This window comes from Hemiscyllium ocellatum, chromosome 11 (assembly GCF_020745735.1).
Source record: "Hemiscyllium ocellatum isolate sHemOce1 chromosome 11, sHemOce1.pat.X.cur, whole genome shotgun sequence".
Classification (NCBI taxonomy): Eukaryota; Metazoa; Chordata; class Chondrichthyes; order Orectolobiformes; family Hemiscylliidae; genus Hemiscyllium; species Hemiscyllium ocellatum.
Window position 1 is genome coordinate 20,215,445 of NC_083411.1, and position 19,166 is coordinate 20,234,610.

The window sequence follows — 19,166 nt, forward strand, 5'->3', positions numbered from 1 at the left end:
ACAAAACATTGCACCAGTTTAAATTAGTAGCTATGGTTTATAATTTAAGTTTAATCAAGAGACTTATTTCCAAAAATATATAATCAAGAAAGAACCCACTGTGCTCACTAATACAGCCTTTCTCTTGGACAGACTTAAAACAACAATTAATTTATCTGATTCTGTGCTGTGAACTTCGCCCAAACCGGTTCCTCCAAGATTAGTTGTGAATTTCACTGTTTGTTAATTTTCCCAGATGCACTCCGATGTCCAGTGATACAGCAAAGGCAGTAACTGTGCAGGTTTTCTCTCTCTCTCTCTCTCTCTCCTGCACTGTCCTCACTATGTGCTTCCTTTGTCTGTTCTTCTCCCTTTTAAAACTGCTGTTGTTTTGACTTTTTTTTCCAAAGTTCCAAAACAATGCAACAGCATATAAAACAGTGATTGCTGCTCCTGTAATTTGAGGAAATCACCTCCAGCACCTAAAATACCTCAAAAAAAAGGAGCAGCTCTTACAGCCAGAAATTTTTCCCGTCCTCCACATCTCCTTTAAACTTTCCCCCTCTCACCTTAAAACTGTGCCTCTAGTATTTGACATTTCTACTCTGGGAAAATGATACCATATCCATGCCTTTCAAAATTTTAGCTACTTCTATCAGGTTCACTTGGCAGCTTCTGCTGTTCCAATGAAAACAATTCAAGTTTATCTAACCTCTCCTTATAACTAAGACACTCCAATCTAGGCAACACCCTGATAAAGCACTTTGCATTCTTTCTGAAGCCTGTACCTTCTTCCTATGGTGTGGCAGCCACATCTGCACATGTTTCTCCAAATGAAGCCCAACTAAAGTCCTATGCAGCTCCAACATTGCTTGCAACCTTTCTACTCAATGCCAGCAAGCATACCGTACACCTACTTTACCATCCTATCTACTTGTGTTGCTACTTCCAGGGAACTATGGACTTGCACTCCAGGATCTCTCTGTATATCAATCATCTAAAGGGTCCTGCCATTAACTGCATATTTCTCTCTTTCATTTGACCTCACAAAATGCATCACCTCACATTTGTCTGGATTAAACTCCCTCTTGTCATTTTCCTGCCCAACTTTACAGCTGATCTATATCCTGCTGTGATCTTTGACAACTCTTCTTCCTGTCCACAACTCCACCAATTTTTGTTTCATCTGTAAGCTTACTAATCAAATCATTTACATTTTCATTCAAATTCTTCAGATACATGTCAAACAACAGAAATCCCAGCATTGATTGTTGCAGAACTCCAGTGGTCACACACCTCAAGTCAGAAAAACACCCTTCCACAATTACCTTTTGTCTTCTCTGATCAAGCCAATTTTCTTTCCAATTAATTGTGGATCCCATGTATGTTAATCTTCTGGACTAGACCACCATGAGGGACCTTGTCAAATGTTTTCTACATACATAAAGTCCACGTATATAAAATCCATTACCCTATCCTCATCAATCCTCTTTGTCACTTCTTTAAAATAGTCTCAAACAAGTTTGTGAAACAATACCTCTCCACACAAAGCCGTGTTAATTATCCCTAATAAATCCATCCTTTTCCAAGTGTGAGTAAATCAAATGCCTAAGAATCTTCTCCAATAATTTCCTTTCTACTGACATAAATTGGCCCATAATTTCCTGGATTATTTCTGTAGCCCTTCTTAAAAACAAGAACATCACTGGCTATTCTCCAATTTTCTGGAGCCTCACCTGTGGCTAAAGAGGATACAAAGATTTCTGTCAAGGCCGCAGCAATCTCCACCCATGTCTCTCTTAATATTTTGGGAATATTCCCAAAAGACTATGGGACATATCCACTTTAAAGTTTTCAAGACACTCAACTACCCCTTATCTAACTAGTGACATGCCCTAGAACATCAATATCCCCCTTCACAATCTCACCATCATCCATGTCCTCCTCCATGGTGACTACCAATGTGAAGTACTCATTAAAGACCTCACCCACTTCCCCTGGATCCATATATAATTTCCCTAATTTGTCCTTCAGTGGTCCTACATTTTCCTTTGCTATGCTCCAAATACACAGAAAAAGTGCTTTGGGATTCTCCTTAATCCTACTTGCTAAGGAAATTTCATGGCTCATTTTTGCCCTCTCAATTCCTTGTTTAACATATTTCCTGCTTCCTTTATATTGTACCAGCCTCCACCACTTCCTCTGGCCGCTCATTCCATACGTGCACCACCCTCTGCATGGAAAAGTTGTCCCTTAGGTATCTTTTAATTTTTTTCCTCTCACCTTAAACCTGTGCCCTCCAGTTCTGGTCTCCCCACATCAGGGAAAAAACCTTGTCTATTTATCCTATCCATGCCCCTCATGATTTTATAAATCTCTATATGTTGTATTTAGATTCTCAGAATGCGTTTGACAAGGTATCTCACAAAAGATTAAGTCATTAGGTAAGTATCCATGGTGCCGGAGACAGTATATTAGCATGTTTTAAGAATTGACTCATGGACAGGAAACAGCAGGTGGGGAAATTTTCTGGGTGGTGACCTAGGACCAGTCGAGTTCCACAGGAGTCAGTGCTGGAACCACACCTACTTACAATATGTATTAATAACTTGGAGGGAGGAAGTGAATGCAGTTTAACCAAATTTGCAAACAACAGAAAATATGTAGAAAGGTAGATTGTGAGAGGGATACCAACAGTTTAGAGAGATAATGATAGGTTAGATAAATGGACAAAAAGTTGGCAAATTGAGTATAATGTGGGAAAATACAAAGTTGTTCATTTTGGAAGGGAGAACATAGGAACAGGATATTACTTAAATAGAGAAAAAAATACTGTAGAAAGCTGTAACCCATAAGGACTTGGTGTTATTGCCCATGAAGCACAGAGAGCTGATACACAGATGAAGAAGATAATCAGAAAGGCTCGTGGAATTTTGGCTTTACTTCAAGGACCTTGGAGTTTAAGAGTAGAGAAGTCTTACTGCAAATATACTAGGTGCTGGTGAGACCATATCTCAAGTACTGTGAGCTGTTTTGGTTCCCTTATTGAAAGATGAGGCATTGAAATATATTGGATTTGTGAAGGCTTACTGAGTAAATTCTGAGGGTATATTTCCCCTCATGGCAGAGTCTAGGATCAGAGGACATGGTCTCAGAATAAAGGTGCACCAATTCAAGTCTGTGATGAGGATAAGTTTCCGCTCTTAGAGAGTTGTGAGTCTTTGGAACTCGTTGCCATAGAGAACTGTGGGGGCTGGGTCCTTGTGTACTTTTAAGACTGAAATCAATAGATTCTTATTCAGGAGAATCAGTAGGCAATCAAAGGTTCCAGGAAGAGGGAGGGAAAGTGGACCTGCGGGAGGTTACAACATCCATGATCTTACTGAATGGTGGAGCATTCCTGAGGGGTCAAATGGCCTACTCCTGTTCCTATTTCTTATGGTCTTATGGGCTTAAGATGAATTCAGAGTGAATTCCTGAAAATGGGTCTGAGGCAGTTGAAGGCTCCTTTATCAATGGTGAAATAAAAAGATAAAAATCACACAACACTGGGTTATAGTCCAACAGATTTATTTGGAAACACTAGCTTTAGGGGCGCTGCTCCACAGCTACCTGATGAAGGAACAGTGCTCTGAGAGCTAATGCTTCCAAATAAACCTGTTGGACTATAACCTGAGTGTTGCGTGAGTTTTAACTTTGTCCTCCCCAGTCCAACACTGGCTCCTCTATATCATCGATAAAAGGAGGCAGGGGCACAGCAGAGTACAGAGTTAGGGCAAGTGAAATTTTGGGGTGAATAATGTTTCAGGTCCAGAACTGATTACAGCCACAAGGTGAAGAGCTCCTTTAGATCAGTGCTAAAGTTGATTCTAAATCCTTCAGATTTCTGCTGAAGTGGCTAGAAAGGTAAAGGAAAACTTGTATACACAAGCGGCCTGACAGTGAAATAAATGTTGGCCAAAAAAACACTTCCTAAATCACATACGATAAATGATTAGATAAGGGAAACACCAGTAGACAGTTGCAACAACTAAAACTGGATCAAAATTAGAGAAGGACATAATTTATCAAAAATTAAAATGATAGCAGCCACAATTTTCCCTGTTTGAGGTGAAGTGTGGAGGTGGGCCTGCAAAGTAAAAAACTAATTTGTCTCGCCCCATCACCACGAAAACTCAATCAAACATTGCTTGTTGAGAACCTGGAGAGATTTAGTGAACATTTTGGCCAATCACAGGTCTCGTTAGTGGTGTCCCAGCTTCCCAGAAGGTGCCAGCCAGTAAGAGTCCGGCAGCCTCCGTGTTATGAAAATCATTGATGGAGACTTAATCCTTAGGAGACCCAACAGCAACATGGGAGGCCTTTTTCTTTTCCCTTCTCTTCCTGTGGAGATAATATGGTGTGGAAAGGTGTTATCAAGGGGCTTGATGCAAAGCCCAATGCATGGCTTCCAGAGATCAACCACTTGATATCACAACTTGCCTAACCATTTCCCCTTTTTACCATCTGAGGCAGGGAAAATTGCACCCCTTTCCAAAACAATCAAATTTTAATCCTCTATCTTTGGGGCAATCTTTGTTTCCTTTCAGAAGTGTTGGCAATAATCTTGGTCTCCCTTACTTCATTACGAGGGTTCAGTTGATTTGAACATCTCCTGAATAGTCACTCTCTGTGCTGGAGCTTTCTAGCAGGAAATGGCACAGCACATTGATAAACTACTAACCCTAAACTGCAACAACAAAGTGAAATGCAAATATCCTCAACTAAAAATATCACTTCAACAAAATACTGCAGCTCAAAAATTAACAAAATATAGCAACGGAGAAATAAAATGAAGATCCTGACCACATTTCAACTCAACAAATCAGGAGAGAAATTGTATGAAACCACAATGTTAATTTTATATTGCACTTGTGAACAGTGGAAAGATGTTTGACCTAGTTGTAAGCTTTTGCAGTTACTTTTAAGTGCAACTATGCATTTCACAGATCAACCTATTCTGCACAAAAAGCCAGGGAATTAAAAAAAAGTAAATCGCAACAATCCACTGTTTACCATTTACATCTTTTGTTGTTAGAGCCCTAGAATATTAGCGTCACTGGCTAGGCCAGCAGTCATTGCCTATTCTGAATTGACGTTGATAAGGTCGTTGATAAGGCCTTTATGACAGCTGAATGGATTGCTCAACCATTTCAGAGAACAGTTTCAGAGTCAACCACATCGCTTTGGGCTAGGAGTACTACAAAAGCCAGAGCTGATCAGGAAGGCAGATTTCCTTTCCTTAAGGGCAATCATGAACAAGATGGGGTTTTTACAACAATCCATAGTCACCTGCACTGGTGCTAGCTTTCTCATCCAGGTTTATTAACCACATTTCTAGTTGTGAAAGGGTTCAGAAAAGATTTACAAGGATGTTGCCAGGGTTGGAGGATTTGAGCTATAGGCAGAGGCTTAACAGGCTGGGTCTGTTTTCCCTAGAGCTTCGGAGGCTGAGGGGTGACCTTATAGAGGTTTACAAAATTATGACTGGCATGGATAGGATAAATAGATAAAGTCTTTTCCCTGGGGTTGGGAAGTCCAGAACTAGAGGGCATTGGTTTAGGGTGAGAGGGGAAAGATATAAAAGAGACCTGAGGGGCAACTTTTCCACACAGAGGATGGTACGTGTATGGAATGAGCTGCCAGAGGATGTGGTGGAGGCTGGAACAACTGCAAAATTTAAAAGGTATCTAGATGGGTATATGAATAGGAAGAGTTTAGAGGGATATTGGCCAAGTGCTGGCAGGTGGGCCTAGTTTGGGTTGGGATATCTGGTTGGCATGGATGGGTTGGACCGTAGGGTCTGTTTCCATGCTATACATCTCTATGACTCTATGACTCATCTCTGAGCCTGCTCAATAACCTGCGTCAACAAGAAATGATTTTTGGGTCAGTCACCTCAGTTGTGGGAGCTCGCTGTGCCCAAATGGCAGTCACATTTGCTTGCATTTTAACAATCGCTGAATTTCAAGAATAATTCTTTGCTAATGAAGCCTCAAGAAATGTCCTGACGATGTGATAAGATACTACCTAATTGCAATTTCCTTCTGTTAGTGATCATCTATCAGCTGTTTATAGAGGTCAGGTAGCCCAGTTGGATAGATGGCTAGTTTTCAATACACAGTCATGCCAACAGAGCGGACTCAACTCCAATACTAGCTAAGGTCACCATGAAGCTCCCAATTTCTCAATCTCACCTAAAGCTCGGTGACTCTCAAATTAAATTCACTGCACATCATCTGTCTGTGGTTCTCTGATTCTATGGAACTCATCACTCCACCTGTAGTACAGCAAAAGCTGAGAGTTTAACAATCTGCCTCCATTAACGCTTGGTCAAAAAACTGTAAGTAGAGAAAATAAGATAAGCAGGAATTAAAAGGGGCAGTGTTGACCTTAGTGGTATGAGTACCAGCCTATTAATCCAGAGAACTAAGTCATGTTCCCAGGGACTGGATTTTGAATCCTGCCATGGCAGATGATGGAATTTGAATTTTATAAAAATCTGGATTAAAAGTCTAATGACGACAAAAAAAACATAGTCAACCGTTGGGAAAATCCACCTGTCTCACCAGTAATGGCCCAGTCAACTATGCATCCATCCCACAAATTTTTAAAAAGTCTTTTTTTTAGGGTGCTAAAAGGTACAACATTCAGTCAATTTTGTTTTCAAATTTTCAGGTTGTTAAGTCACATACTGTATTGATTTGAGTAAATGCAAATATTATGGTAATAATTTTTTTAAAATGTCAGGATTGGATTTAGTGCTGTAACACCTTAAACTACGAAGTAAGCATATTGAACACAACCTGAAACAAGTTTTTTGTTTAAATTGTCAAAATATGTCATGGGACAGACGGAGTGACCATCATATTGTCCTTGTGAAGGTACAGTTCTGTTTTGACATTGGAGACACCCTCCACCATGTTGTGTGGCACTATCATCACGTTAAACGGGTTAGATTTGAACAGATATAGTAACTCAGCAGTAGATAATCATGAGGGCCATTAGCAACTATAGAAATATACTCAATCACAATATGTGACATCATAGCCTGGCGTATGCTCTTTACCATCAGTATCAATGCAGTGGATCAATTCTGGTACAATAAAGAGTTCAGGAGGGCATAACAGGAACAGGATTAGGCATATCTAAAAATGAGGTGTCAACCTGCTGAAGCTACCAAGCAGGACTGCTTGTGTGCCACCTAGCATAGGCAGCAAGTGAGAGACAGACAATTCCACAACAATGGATCAGACCTAAGCTCTGCTGTGCTACCACATCCAGTCATGAATGGTGGTGGACAACTAAACAATTCACTGAAGGAGGAGGCTCCACAAATATCTCTGCGCTAAATGATGGAAGAGGCGCAGAACATCAGTTCAATAGATAAGGCTGAAATATTCGCAACAATCGTCAGCCAGAAGTGCCAAGCAGATGATCCATCTTGACCTCCTACGGAGGTTCCATTTACAAAATGCACCAAAAATATTTACTAAAATTCCTTTGACAACATCTTCCAAAACTACAACCATTTAGAAGGATGCAAGCAGCAAATACATGGGAACATGGGAACTAGCTGTACGTTCCCCACCAAAGCATTCATTATTCTAATTCAGAAATATATCACTGTTCCTTCAGTGTCACTGGGTCAAAATCCTGCAGTTCCCTCTCTCATGGCAAGGTGGGTCCATCGCTAGCAATGAACTGCAGCGGTTCAAGAAGGTGGTTCACCATCACCTTCTCAGGAGCAACTGAGCATGGTCCAGTCAGACACCCACATCCCATAAAATAATGATAAAAGAAATCCTGTCTCTTTTGGATTAGATTAGATTAGATTCCCAACAGTGTGGAAACAGGTCCTTCGGCCCAACATCTGTGGGTTAACATCAGCCTGTTTAGGCACCTGAAGAGACCTGGTAGAAACCCCTGACCCTGAGCTTGTGATCCTCAAATCAATGCACAGCATGTGAGCTGCACTGAATAAGAGTATAGGGTGAGAAGGTCATGTTGAAGTGTGTTGTCTAAGACATCAGTTCAGCCTCTACTGGAGTTTTACATCAGGTTCTGGCTACCTCACTTTGGGAAAGATGTGAAGACATTGGAAAGCATGAAGAACAGATTGATGAAGAATGATTCTAAGTGTGAGGAACTTCAGTTATGAAGACAAGTTGTAGACATTGGGACTATTGTCCTTCCTGATGAAGGGCTTAGGCCCAAAACATCAACTCTCCTGCTTTTCTGATGCTGCCTGATCGGTGTGCTTTTCCAGCACCACACTCTTCGACTTTGATCACCAGCATCTGCAGTCCTCACTTTCTCCTCAGAGACCGAGAGGAAATTTGATAGATGTGTTCAAAATCATTAGAAGTTTGGACAGAGCAGATCAGGAACAAATGTTCTCAATCATGAAAGGAGGATTAACAACAAAACGCAGACTTGAAATAACTGGTAACTGAAGCAAAACTGACATGGGGAATAATTCTTTCACAAAGCAATTGATTCAAAACTGAGATGCACTTGCTGAAAGTCTACTGGATGTAGGTTCAATTGAAGCATTCAAAAGAGATCAGGACTTAATAGGAAATCATGAAAGATTGTAAGAACATGGCTGGGTGAAGTGTTCATTTAGATAACTAAAGCAGACATAAGGGTTTGAATGGCCTCCTTCTCCCTTATAACAATATTGTAATTCTGTGAAAATTGCCTCACTACCTCTCCCTCTGTTCAAAAATCTCCCTAAAACTGCTCTATCCATCCCTCTCATCTCATTTCCAACAAAGCTGACACTGCCTGGCCCATTTAAGAATTTTGAAACAATCATCAGCAGGCATGGTGGAATGTAAGGGTAAGTTATTGTTCGTCAACAGCTTCAACTAAGAAATCATTGTATAAAGCCACCAGACACATTTCCATGCCTTTGATCAATTATTCAAGTTTTAGACTTTGCTTGAAACTGAAACAACAGCAATACACATTTTGCAGAATAACTTTTGCAATGCCTTGCATTACTGGACTCATTGTAATCACAAAAAAACCTAGAGAGTTTTGAGAAAGTTTGTAGCTCAGGTTGAGGTACTGGTGTAGGTTGCTCGCTGAGCTGGGAGGTTCATTTTCAGATGTTTCGTCACCATACTAGGTAACATCTTCAGTGAGCCTCTGGACAAAGCTTCGTCTAGAGGTTCACTGAAGATATTATCTAGTACAGTGACGAAACATCTGAAAATGAACCTTCCTGCTCAGCGAGCAAACCTACACTCACAATAAAACCTATTGGGTGGAACCAGCCCTCCCTGCAAAGAGGAGTCCTGCAATTGCAGTTTTCTTTGGGTGTAAAATTTGAAGTTTTCCTTAAACCGTTGACAATTAATAATTTATAATTACACATATATTTTACACAGACAATGCTATAATTTCTGGAGCAGTTGCCTTTAAGTAAAAATGAGCATTTAATTTTATGAATCTTCAATAAAGTCAGCAAGTAGCAAAGTGGCTCGGTTGATGTTCACTGTTTGATCTGAGAGGAAATACATCAGGCTCTGTGGGCACATCAACACTTGGTTGTGTAAAAACAAACCTTAAAATCTTGGTAGGAAATGCATCTGTCAAGTGGCTGCATTGTTATCACCGAAAAGGCAGAGCTGTGCTAAGGAATGTTCACAACAAAGGCAGGCACTGGAGATGAGAGACTAAAAACAAATTCAGATGGAAACATACTTTTAATGGAAGAAGACAGCAGGGAATTAAAGTTTTACTCTTTCACACTTCAGCTGAGATCAGAGTTTGACTCAGATCCTCAGTGGCATGATGAAACTATCTTCCCTTCTCCTGCCTGTTCTATTTCTATAAATATTAGAAACCATGGGTATGGGTAATGAAGCCTGCTAAATTGGCAATCACATTCAAAGAAATCACAAGTGAAACTGCTGGGAGATGTCAGACAGACAGAAACATGAACCTGATTTAGTAGGTCATGCCTGACTGAAGTAGGAGTCAAAATGTATTGTTAGGCTACAGGAAGATTCACTCAGTAGTTAAATATTGGCAGTGCTTATTCACAGGTGAGAGATGGAGTGTTATTCTACTTCTACAGAATTCTGCACTTGAGATGAAGTCGTTTGAGTGTGCAGTAGGGAAAGTTTATTCAGTGTCTTGTCCTGTTTTTTAACACACCAGATATCAGATGCTAGAAGCCACTACTGCTTATAAATGAAGATGCTGATATATAATGCATACCATGTGATTGACATTTGGTTCAAATTCAAAAAGCCTTCTGAAGTAAATATAGTATTTAGATTAGATTAGATTACTTACAGTGAGGAAACAGGCCCTTCGGCCCAACAAATCCACACTGACCCTCCGAAGAGCAACCGACCCACACCCATTCCCCCACACCTAACACCAAGGGCAATATAGCATGATCAATTCACCGAACCTGCACATTTTTGGACTGTGGGAGGAAACTGGAACACCCGGAGGAAACAGACAAGGGGAGAATGTGCAAACTCCACACAGTCAGTCATTTGAGGCGGGAATTGCACCCGGGTCTCTGGCGCTGTGAGGCAGCAGTGCTAACCACTGTGCCACTGTGTCGCCCATCAAATAGGTTTTCTGGAATAGATATGACATCTAATTCAAAACAAAGTTTTCAAATACTGATAGAAAAGAAAGACCAGATCTAAAAGTTGGTGTAGGGAATTCTAGATGACTCGAGAAGTTGAGGGTTTGGTGAAGAAAAAGAAGGAAGCATATGTCAGGTATAGACAAGACAGATCAAGTGAATCCTTAGAAGAGAATTAAGGCAGGATGAGTATACTTAAGAAGGAAATCAGGAGGACAAAAAGGGGACATGAGACGGCTTTGGCATAAAGAGCTCAGGAGAATCCAAAGAGTTTTTACAAATACCTTAAGGACAAAAGGGTAATTAGGGAGAAAATAGGGCCCCTCACAGATCAGCAAGGCGGCCATTGTGCGGAGCCGCAGAAAATGGGGGACATACTAAATAAGTATTTTGCATCAGTATTTACTGTGGAAAAGGACATGGAAGATAAAGAATGCAGCGAACTAGATGGTGACATCTTGAAAATTGCTCATATTACAGAGGAGGAAGTGCTGGATGTCTTGAAATGCATAAAAGTGGATAAATCCCCAGAAACTCATCAGGTGTACCCTAGGTCTCCAAGGGAAGCTAGGGAAGTGAATGCTGGGCCTCTTGCTGAGACATTTGTATCATTGCTAGTCACAAGTGAGGTGCCAGAAGATTGAAGGTTGACTGATGTGGTGCCACTGTTTAAGAAATGTGGTAAGGATAAGCCAGGGAGCGATTGACCAGTGAACCTGACGTCGGTGGTGGGCAAGTTGTTGGAGAGAATCCTGAGGGACAGGAAGTACATGCATTTGGAAAGGCAAGGGCTGATTAAGGATAGTTAACATGCCTTTGTGCATGGGCAATCATTTCCCACAAACTTGATTGAATTTTTTGAAGAAGTAACAAAGAGGATTGATGAGGGCAGAGTGGTAGTCGTGATCTATTAAGGACTTTAGTAAGGCGTTCGACAAGGTTCCCCATGAAAATCTGGTTAGCAAGATTAGATCTTATGGCATACAGGGAGAACTAGCTATTTGGATACAGAACTGGCTCAAAGTTGGAAGACAGGAGGTCTATGATCAGTGGAGTGCCACAAGGATCAGTGCTGGGTCCACACATTTCATCAATTATATAAATGTTTGGATGTGAGCATAAGAGGTAGTAAGTTTGCAGATGCCACTAAAGTTGGAAGTGTAGTGGACAATGAAGGAGGTTACCTCAGATTACAATGGGATCTTGATCAGATGGGCCAATGGGCTGAGAAGTGGCAGATGAAGTTTAATTTAGATGAATGCAAGGTGCTGCATTTTGGAAAAGCAAATCTTAACAGGACTTACACACTTAATGGTAAGGTCCAAGAGAGTGTCACTGAACAAAGAGATCTTGGAGTGCAGGTTCATCGCTCCTTGAAAGTAGAGTAGCAGTTTTATAGGATAGTGAAGAAGGCCTTTGCTATGTTTTTCTTTATTGGTCAGAGTATTGAGTACAGGAGTTTGGAAGTCATGTTGTGACTATACAGGGCATTGGTTAGGCCATGTTGGAATATTGTGTGCAATTCTAGTCTCCGTCCTTTGGAAAGATGTTGTGAAACTTGAAAATGGTCAGAAAAGATTTACAAGGATGTTACGAGGAAAGGAGAGTTTGAGCTAAAGGGAGAGGTTGGATAGGCTGGGGATGTTTTCGCTGGAGCATCAGAGGCTAAAGGGCGACCTTTTAGAGATTTATAAAATCACGAGGGGCATGGGTAGGATAAATAGACAATGTCTCTTCACTGGGGTGGGGGAGTCCAGAACTAGAGGGCATAGGTTTAGGTTGAGAGGGAAAGATATAAAAGAGATCTAAGGGGCAACGTTTTCACTCAGAGGGTGGTATGTGTATGGAATAAGCTGCCGGAGGAAATGGCGGAGGGTAGTACAATTGCAACATTTAAAATTAATCTGAGTGGGTATATGAATAGGAAGGGTTTGAAGGGATAGAGGCCGGGTGTTGGCAAGTGGAACTAGATTGGGTTGGGATAACTGATCAGCATGGAAGTGTTAGACCGAAGGGTCTGTTTCCGTGCTGTACATCCCTTTGATTATGACTTTATAATTAAGTTTCTGAGAATCACTGGTGTTTATTTGTTCACTGCTTGGTTCTAGATGGTAGTTGCATGTTCTAATGTTTGAATTTAATCAGCACAGCAGTGCTATAGGTGCCACCTGGCATCTGTCCACTGCCAAACTGCAGCAAAGGCAGTGCCATACATGGATGGGATGGGAGTGGACTGAAAACTGTGGTGACTAAGCATTTCTGTAATTTAAAAAAGTCCTAGCCAAGCTAAAGTCTTAAAATCCCAAAGAAGGTTTGGATTGTCGTGTTTTGAAATTTCTTGCTGAGCTGGCGTACAAAAAAGAATAATTGGCTTGAAAGCAGAATGAAACGGAAAATAAGTTTCCTCTCCCTGTTAAAAGGGCTTCCTTTTTGTTGGGATACTGTGCATCCTAATGTTGCTTGACCTGTTCTTTGTGTACAAAACTGGTCAATGAGCATCTACCCAGATCACAGACTGGGACAGTACATTAGCTGACTAAAAGCTATTTTATTCAGCCTTTTGACATCCAGACTTGCACCATTTTGAGGAGGAATTGGGAGCTGGTTTTCTGCTCCTCAGCCCAGGGGTACAAAACTGAAATTAAAAATGTTTCAAAACACTTCAAAAAATTTGGATTTTTTTTGTTGTATTAATGGGAAAATGCACTGTGTGTCATGATACTACATAATATAGCCAGGAATATTCATTTCAGTTCCTGGTTTTAAGTTAGCTTTGAGGCTGGATTGAATCAACACATGGTGGCATAGTGGTTAGTACTGCTGCCTCACAGCGCCAGAGACCTGGGTTCAATTCGCGCCTCAGGCAACTGCCTGTGTAGAGTTTGCACATTCTCCCCGTGTTTGCATGGGTTTCCTCTGGGTGCTCTGGTTTCCTCCCACAGTCCAAATATGTGCAGGTTAGGTGAAGGGGTAAATGTAGGGGAATGGGTCTGGGTGGGTCGCTCTTCGGAGGGTCGGTGTGGACTTGTTGGGTCAAAGGGCCTGTTTCTACACTGTAAGTAATCTAATCTTAAAAGAAAATGCCTTGTTGAAGCTGTTGATGCTGCCCCGGAGAAATCTTCCTACTTTCAAGACTCCAGTGAACAACACTGTGTCTGAGCAGGTGACCATAACCATTGGTTTGGGTAGAATTATCTCTGTGTGCCCGCAAATATTTGCCCATTAAAGGCAGTAATTTGAAATCAGTGAAAAATCCTGACCGTAGACTGGCTAATTTTCTCAGATCAATGTGAAACATGTCTCCAGTATTAAACACAGACCTTAAAGCAAACAGCAATACTAGTCTATTCCTGAATGTCTAATTAATATATAAGTTCAAACAACCAAAAACATATGTGTTTGGATAATGTTTCTACCTAAAATATTCCACTGAACTTGGGGAGGTACAAGCTCTGAAAAGACTTTGTGGCCAATCAAAAAATATATTCACTCAAATATCCAATTCTTCCTGAAGTGTTTTCACTTTTCAACATCTCCTGGATGTGGATTATATATATTCATCAGCTTCTATACAAGGTATGTTATTCAAAACAATTCTTGAGCCTTCTGGATTGAAAGCTTCAATCACATGGTCTCTCCTAGATCATGTTGCATGATGGCTGGGCTTGATTTGCCAATTTCTCTTAAGGAGTTTGGAAATATTTAGACATCCGAATTGTATCTCTCTTCAGCTTTCTCTTGCATTGAGCAGGGAATCAAAAAATAGTTGTCAATGCCTGCCTTATCTTCAAATGGTTGTCTGTCCAATATATTATTATCTATCACATTATTGCCTAGTTGCCTCAACCCACTGTGGACACTATAGTTCCACAAGGACGTACCAAACACAACAAATCACATAATGGTGGAGAAGTTGAAAAACATGTGAAAAGGAATCATAAGTCTGCCTTCCGTTCCTCTGAACTTTCTTTTCCTGATGGAAGTAAAGCAGAGACGGTATATAATAGGCTGCTTATTCATTATTGTTAGTTTTCTCTACCATGCAAGTTGAGTTTGACTCCCCTTGCATCTTTCTGTCTGATGCAAAGCAACTAGATATCAGCAGCAGTTTCAAGTGGAATGTTCAATTTGAGCCTCAGATGCAAGTACAAGCCTACGTGAAGACACTTTAATTATCAATTTGACATTTGAATTTGCTGAGTTCCATTGAGCAATTATTTTATAGTCTTGTGATATTACTGATGCTAGCTAACATCTTCCTTTTAGAACAGCAGTGATGAAAAGAGTATTTGGAGTGACTACACATCTCAAACGTGAGACACAAGTTTTCAGACAGATCTAGACAAAGACAGGGGGAATACATTCCCTGGGTGTCACATGTGGGATGTATGCAAGGATTCTTGTTGCTTACTATCTCCTTAAAAGACTTGCATGCCAAAGGCACTGCACTTGGCAAAACCACAAAATACACTTAAGGATAGGCAGGGAATCAGGTAACAGAGCCAACAAGGCTTAAAATTAAAATGGATACATACCTTAAAATAAAACAAAGGTTATGGTTAAAAAGTAGGACAGTGGGATTAATTGAAGAATTTTAAAATGACCAAAGAACAAAGAAAATTTACAGCCCAGGAACATGCCTTTCGGCCCTCCAAGCCTGAGCCGATCCTAATGTACTATCTAAACCTGTCGATCAATTCCTCAGCATCTGTATCCCTCTGTTCCCCACCTACTCACACATCTGTCCAGACGTATCTTAAATGAATCTACTGTGTCTGCCTCTACCACCTCTGCTGGCAACTCATTCCAAACGTCCACCACTCTCTGTATGAAGTACTATCCTCCTGTATTCTCTGAAAGTCCCTTATGCTTTCTGCCACTCCACCAATCTTCGTGTCATTAAATTCAAATAATACTTTCAAAGAGCTGGCAAAGGCATGATGGTGTGAATGGCCTCATTCTGTGCTATATTTTTCACAATTTTGCAGGTGAAATTGAAGACTGATCAACACCATGCAATGTGAATTCTAGTGAAATCCATTCTGAGGAAATTTGGGTTTTTGGTCAGCATGGCAGACTTGTAAAGATGATATTTAAGGGCAAATGCTTATAGACCTGCATGTGGAAATAAATACTGTAAGCAAGCAATAATGTTAATTCCAAAAGAACTTGCTCGTCAAAATGATTATTTTTCTAATAATTTGCATCTCTTATCTGCAAGAAACTAATTTGTTGCCATCCAAATATATCAAATGGTATTTATTTATGTACTTGAGACGTCCTGCTCTTTATTTCCAGTTTTACATAAAACACATCTATACTGATGCCTGTATAAATGTTTGTGCCCACTTGCTAAAAGATGAGTTATTTTAACACTTTAAGAGGGAATATGATAATAAGCAAGTACCAGGATGTAGAACATGTGACTCCCAGCCACTGCATAGACTTGCTGGTTGTATGTTGTGTGAGGGGGTATAGTTGGCATTTCTGTTAAAAATAGTAGGTGAACCTTTCTTGTGAGCATATTTGCTGGGTAGCCCTTCAAAATATCTTCACAAATACAAAATCTAGATTTGGTCCTGATGTAGGATTGGTAAGTTTGTGTTGAACAAACATAGAACCACAACAACATTGACATCATTCTGGCTTGGATGCTAAGTACTAAATAGTATGCAAAATGCCACAGAATGACCATCCCCAATAAGAGTAGGTCAAGACCCCTCACTTTGATTTTCAGCACAGTTGTCTTCACAGTGACTTCCCCACCATCACCATTGATAAGAAACTTAACTGGACAGATCACATAAATAAAGGTGGGTGGATATAAAGGTGGTTCAGGGCTGAATATTTGCATCAAGTAACAGATTTATCAGTATTCGAAGAGCTCAGCACGACTGATGGCAAATCAGCTTGCTTGATCAGCAGCGTATTCACCATATTCAACATTCACTCCCTCTGCCATTGTGGTGCAATGTGTATCAGCTACAAGATGCATCACAGCAATGTGCCATATAACTTTAACAGCACTACCGAGAAGGAAAAGAAAGCTAGTAATTCTTAGTCTGGTCATACTGTCCCTAGGTCAAATTCCTGGGACTCCCTTTCTAATAGGACCGTGGGTGTCCTTTCATAATAGAGCTCAAAAAGACACCTCATCATTATCTTCTCAAGGTCAATAAATGTTGGTCTTGCGAACCATACCTTCTTTCTGTGAATGATTTAAATAAAAATACACAAAACAGAGGCAAACTGAATACTACGTGCTGAATAAGAAAAAAGTGAAGTGTGTTATTTTAAATGTGCTATGACATTCAACTTACCTGTACAGCCAGAAACCCTTCCTCATCTTGCAAAATTCTGTATGTATAAACTTGTTTTAGATACCTGTATGGAAAGAACAGACATGGTACTGTTGATTAGCTATGATAAAAGTGACTTTAACTTACTGAAAAGGATCAGCATGTAAAAGAGACAGGCAGTGCAGTCCTTTCAACTCTGAGTTATGAAGTTGATTTCAAACACTATACACCAAAATGTCTCTGCCTTCTCTTTGCCTTCTCCAAGTCAGTTATCTTTCTTTTTGTCTTCCTCTTTTTCAAGCTTGCATCTTCTCTTTTGTAGAAGAGTCAAGTGGAACAAATTTGTGGGTGCTGCTAACATACCTCTGCACAGACGTAGAATTACCGAAAAAGTTTGCTGAAATTTGACCAATAAATAATAGGGACCAAAACTAGTGAATGATGCTCCATTAGGATTGGATATGAACTGTACCTGCATCTTCCAGTTTCCATGAATAAAAGTATCTCAATCCATTATATTAAATCTAAGACCTAAAGCAAGATAATAACCCATTTCATTTCAATGTGCCATCTGACTTCAACTACTTTGGCTTCAAGAGAACCTGGTTTGATTTTGCACTACTGGACCTTAGCCCAAGCTTCGGTCCTTAATCATATCTGAATACCATGTCTACTTTTAATAATTTTGCAATTTCATTGTGGTCATTTGTCCTTGCAATATTGTACAAAGCTTACTTTAATTACATTGATCAGAAAGCCTTACACAGTGGACACACTTTCCCAATCTGTCTCAATTCTGTCACATCTGACATTATTCCATTGAGAAATCTCACTCAACAGCTGTCTCTATAGAAACAAAGTTCAAAGAATGGATGCTGCATCCTTCTTCAATGTGCTTTACATTATTTGAACCTGTACTGGCAGATAGAATTAATGTCAGAATTAGAATTAGAATCCTTGCAGTGTGGAAACAGGCCCACTAGCCCAACATATCCACACTGACCCTCCGCAGAGTCACCCACCTAAAACCATTCCCCATTACACTCCATTTGCTCCTGACTAAGGCATGTAACCTACACACCCCTGAACACGATGGGCAACTTAGCATGGCCAATTCACCTAACATGCACAGCACCCGGAGGAAACCCACGCAGACAAAGGGAGAATGTGCAAACCACACACAGACAGTCACCCGAGGCTGGAATCGAACCTGGGTCCCTGGTGCTATGAAGCAGCAGTGCTAACCACTGAACTACCAGACCACCCCAATCTCAGTAAATGTATTGCTCTATCAAAGGAACAATATATAATCTTTCTGAAACAGAACAGAAAATCAACCCGAAACATAACGATTCTTCTCTCCACAGATGATGCCTGACCTGCTCAGCATTTTCATAATTTGCTATTTTTGTTTCTGGTTTCCAGCATCTGTGCTACATTGCTCTTAAGCTTAAGTTCAGAAAGATCTGATCAGAATAGCAAATAGTGGAATTGCCAATAAATTGTTTCAAATAAAGGGGTAAGAGGTAAAGGAAGCTATTAAATCATCATCCAGCCCTTCAAAACAAAAATCAACTATATAACTGTTGGCCAAGATCTTTCTGTTATGATGTCTGCTCGGATTACTCAACTGCAATCCACTTCCTGTGTAATTAATATATTTTTTGATGTGTTGCACATTTTTTCTTATTTCTCATCAAAAATGATATGTCTCCTCAAATGATAGTACAGTTATTTTAGGAAAATGACACATTCTCTTGAAAGTAGAGACACGGTCCCAGCCACACATAAAAATAATAAGAAAACCACGCTGATTATCAGAGCAGATGCATGCTTTGGTTAAATATCAGATTGCATCAGGGAAGCTTCCATTTCATGTTGTTTTGTTTTCAGACGATGGGAAAGAAACCTCTTTGAATTTATTTTTCGTCTTTTTCCCCCGTTGCTTTCTCTGCAATGCACTATAGACAGCAATCTAGTTCCTAGTTGCACCATCCTTTTGAGAGAGAAAGAAATTTCAGAAATGCAGTACTTTGTTTTTATAGCCAATGAAATATTTTTGAAGTGGATATATTATTGACGTGGGTTATTGAAAGCAAAGGAAGACTAGCATTTGCTGAAAATCAACAAGATGTGCAAGATAATGTCTCAGTTAATATGCCCATTTGCTATTAACGTCTTTACCTAAGACCATAAGGCATAATAGGAGAAGAAAGCCTTTTGGCCTATCC

The 19,166-nt window shown here is 40.2% G+C and overlaps 1 protein-coding gene across 1 annotated transcript in view; it reads right to left on the reverse strand.

Annotated features, from left to right (window-relative positions):
- The window catches only part of LOC132820378 (phosphatidylinositol 3,4,5-trisphosphate 5-phosphatase 2-like), a 145,194-nt gene that overhangs the window by 80,192 nt on the left and 45,836 nt on the right, over positions 1–19,166 (reverse strand). The window contains exon 3 of the mRNA XM_060832448.1: positions 16,957–17,020. Within this exon, the coding sequence (XP_060688431.1) occupies positions 16,957–17,020 (64 nt within the window). The remainder of the gene's footprint in view (positions 1–16,956; positions 17,021–19,166) is intronic.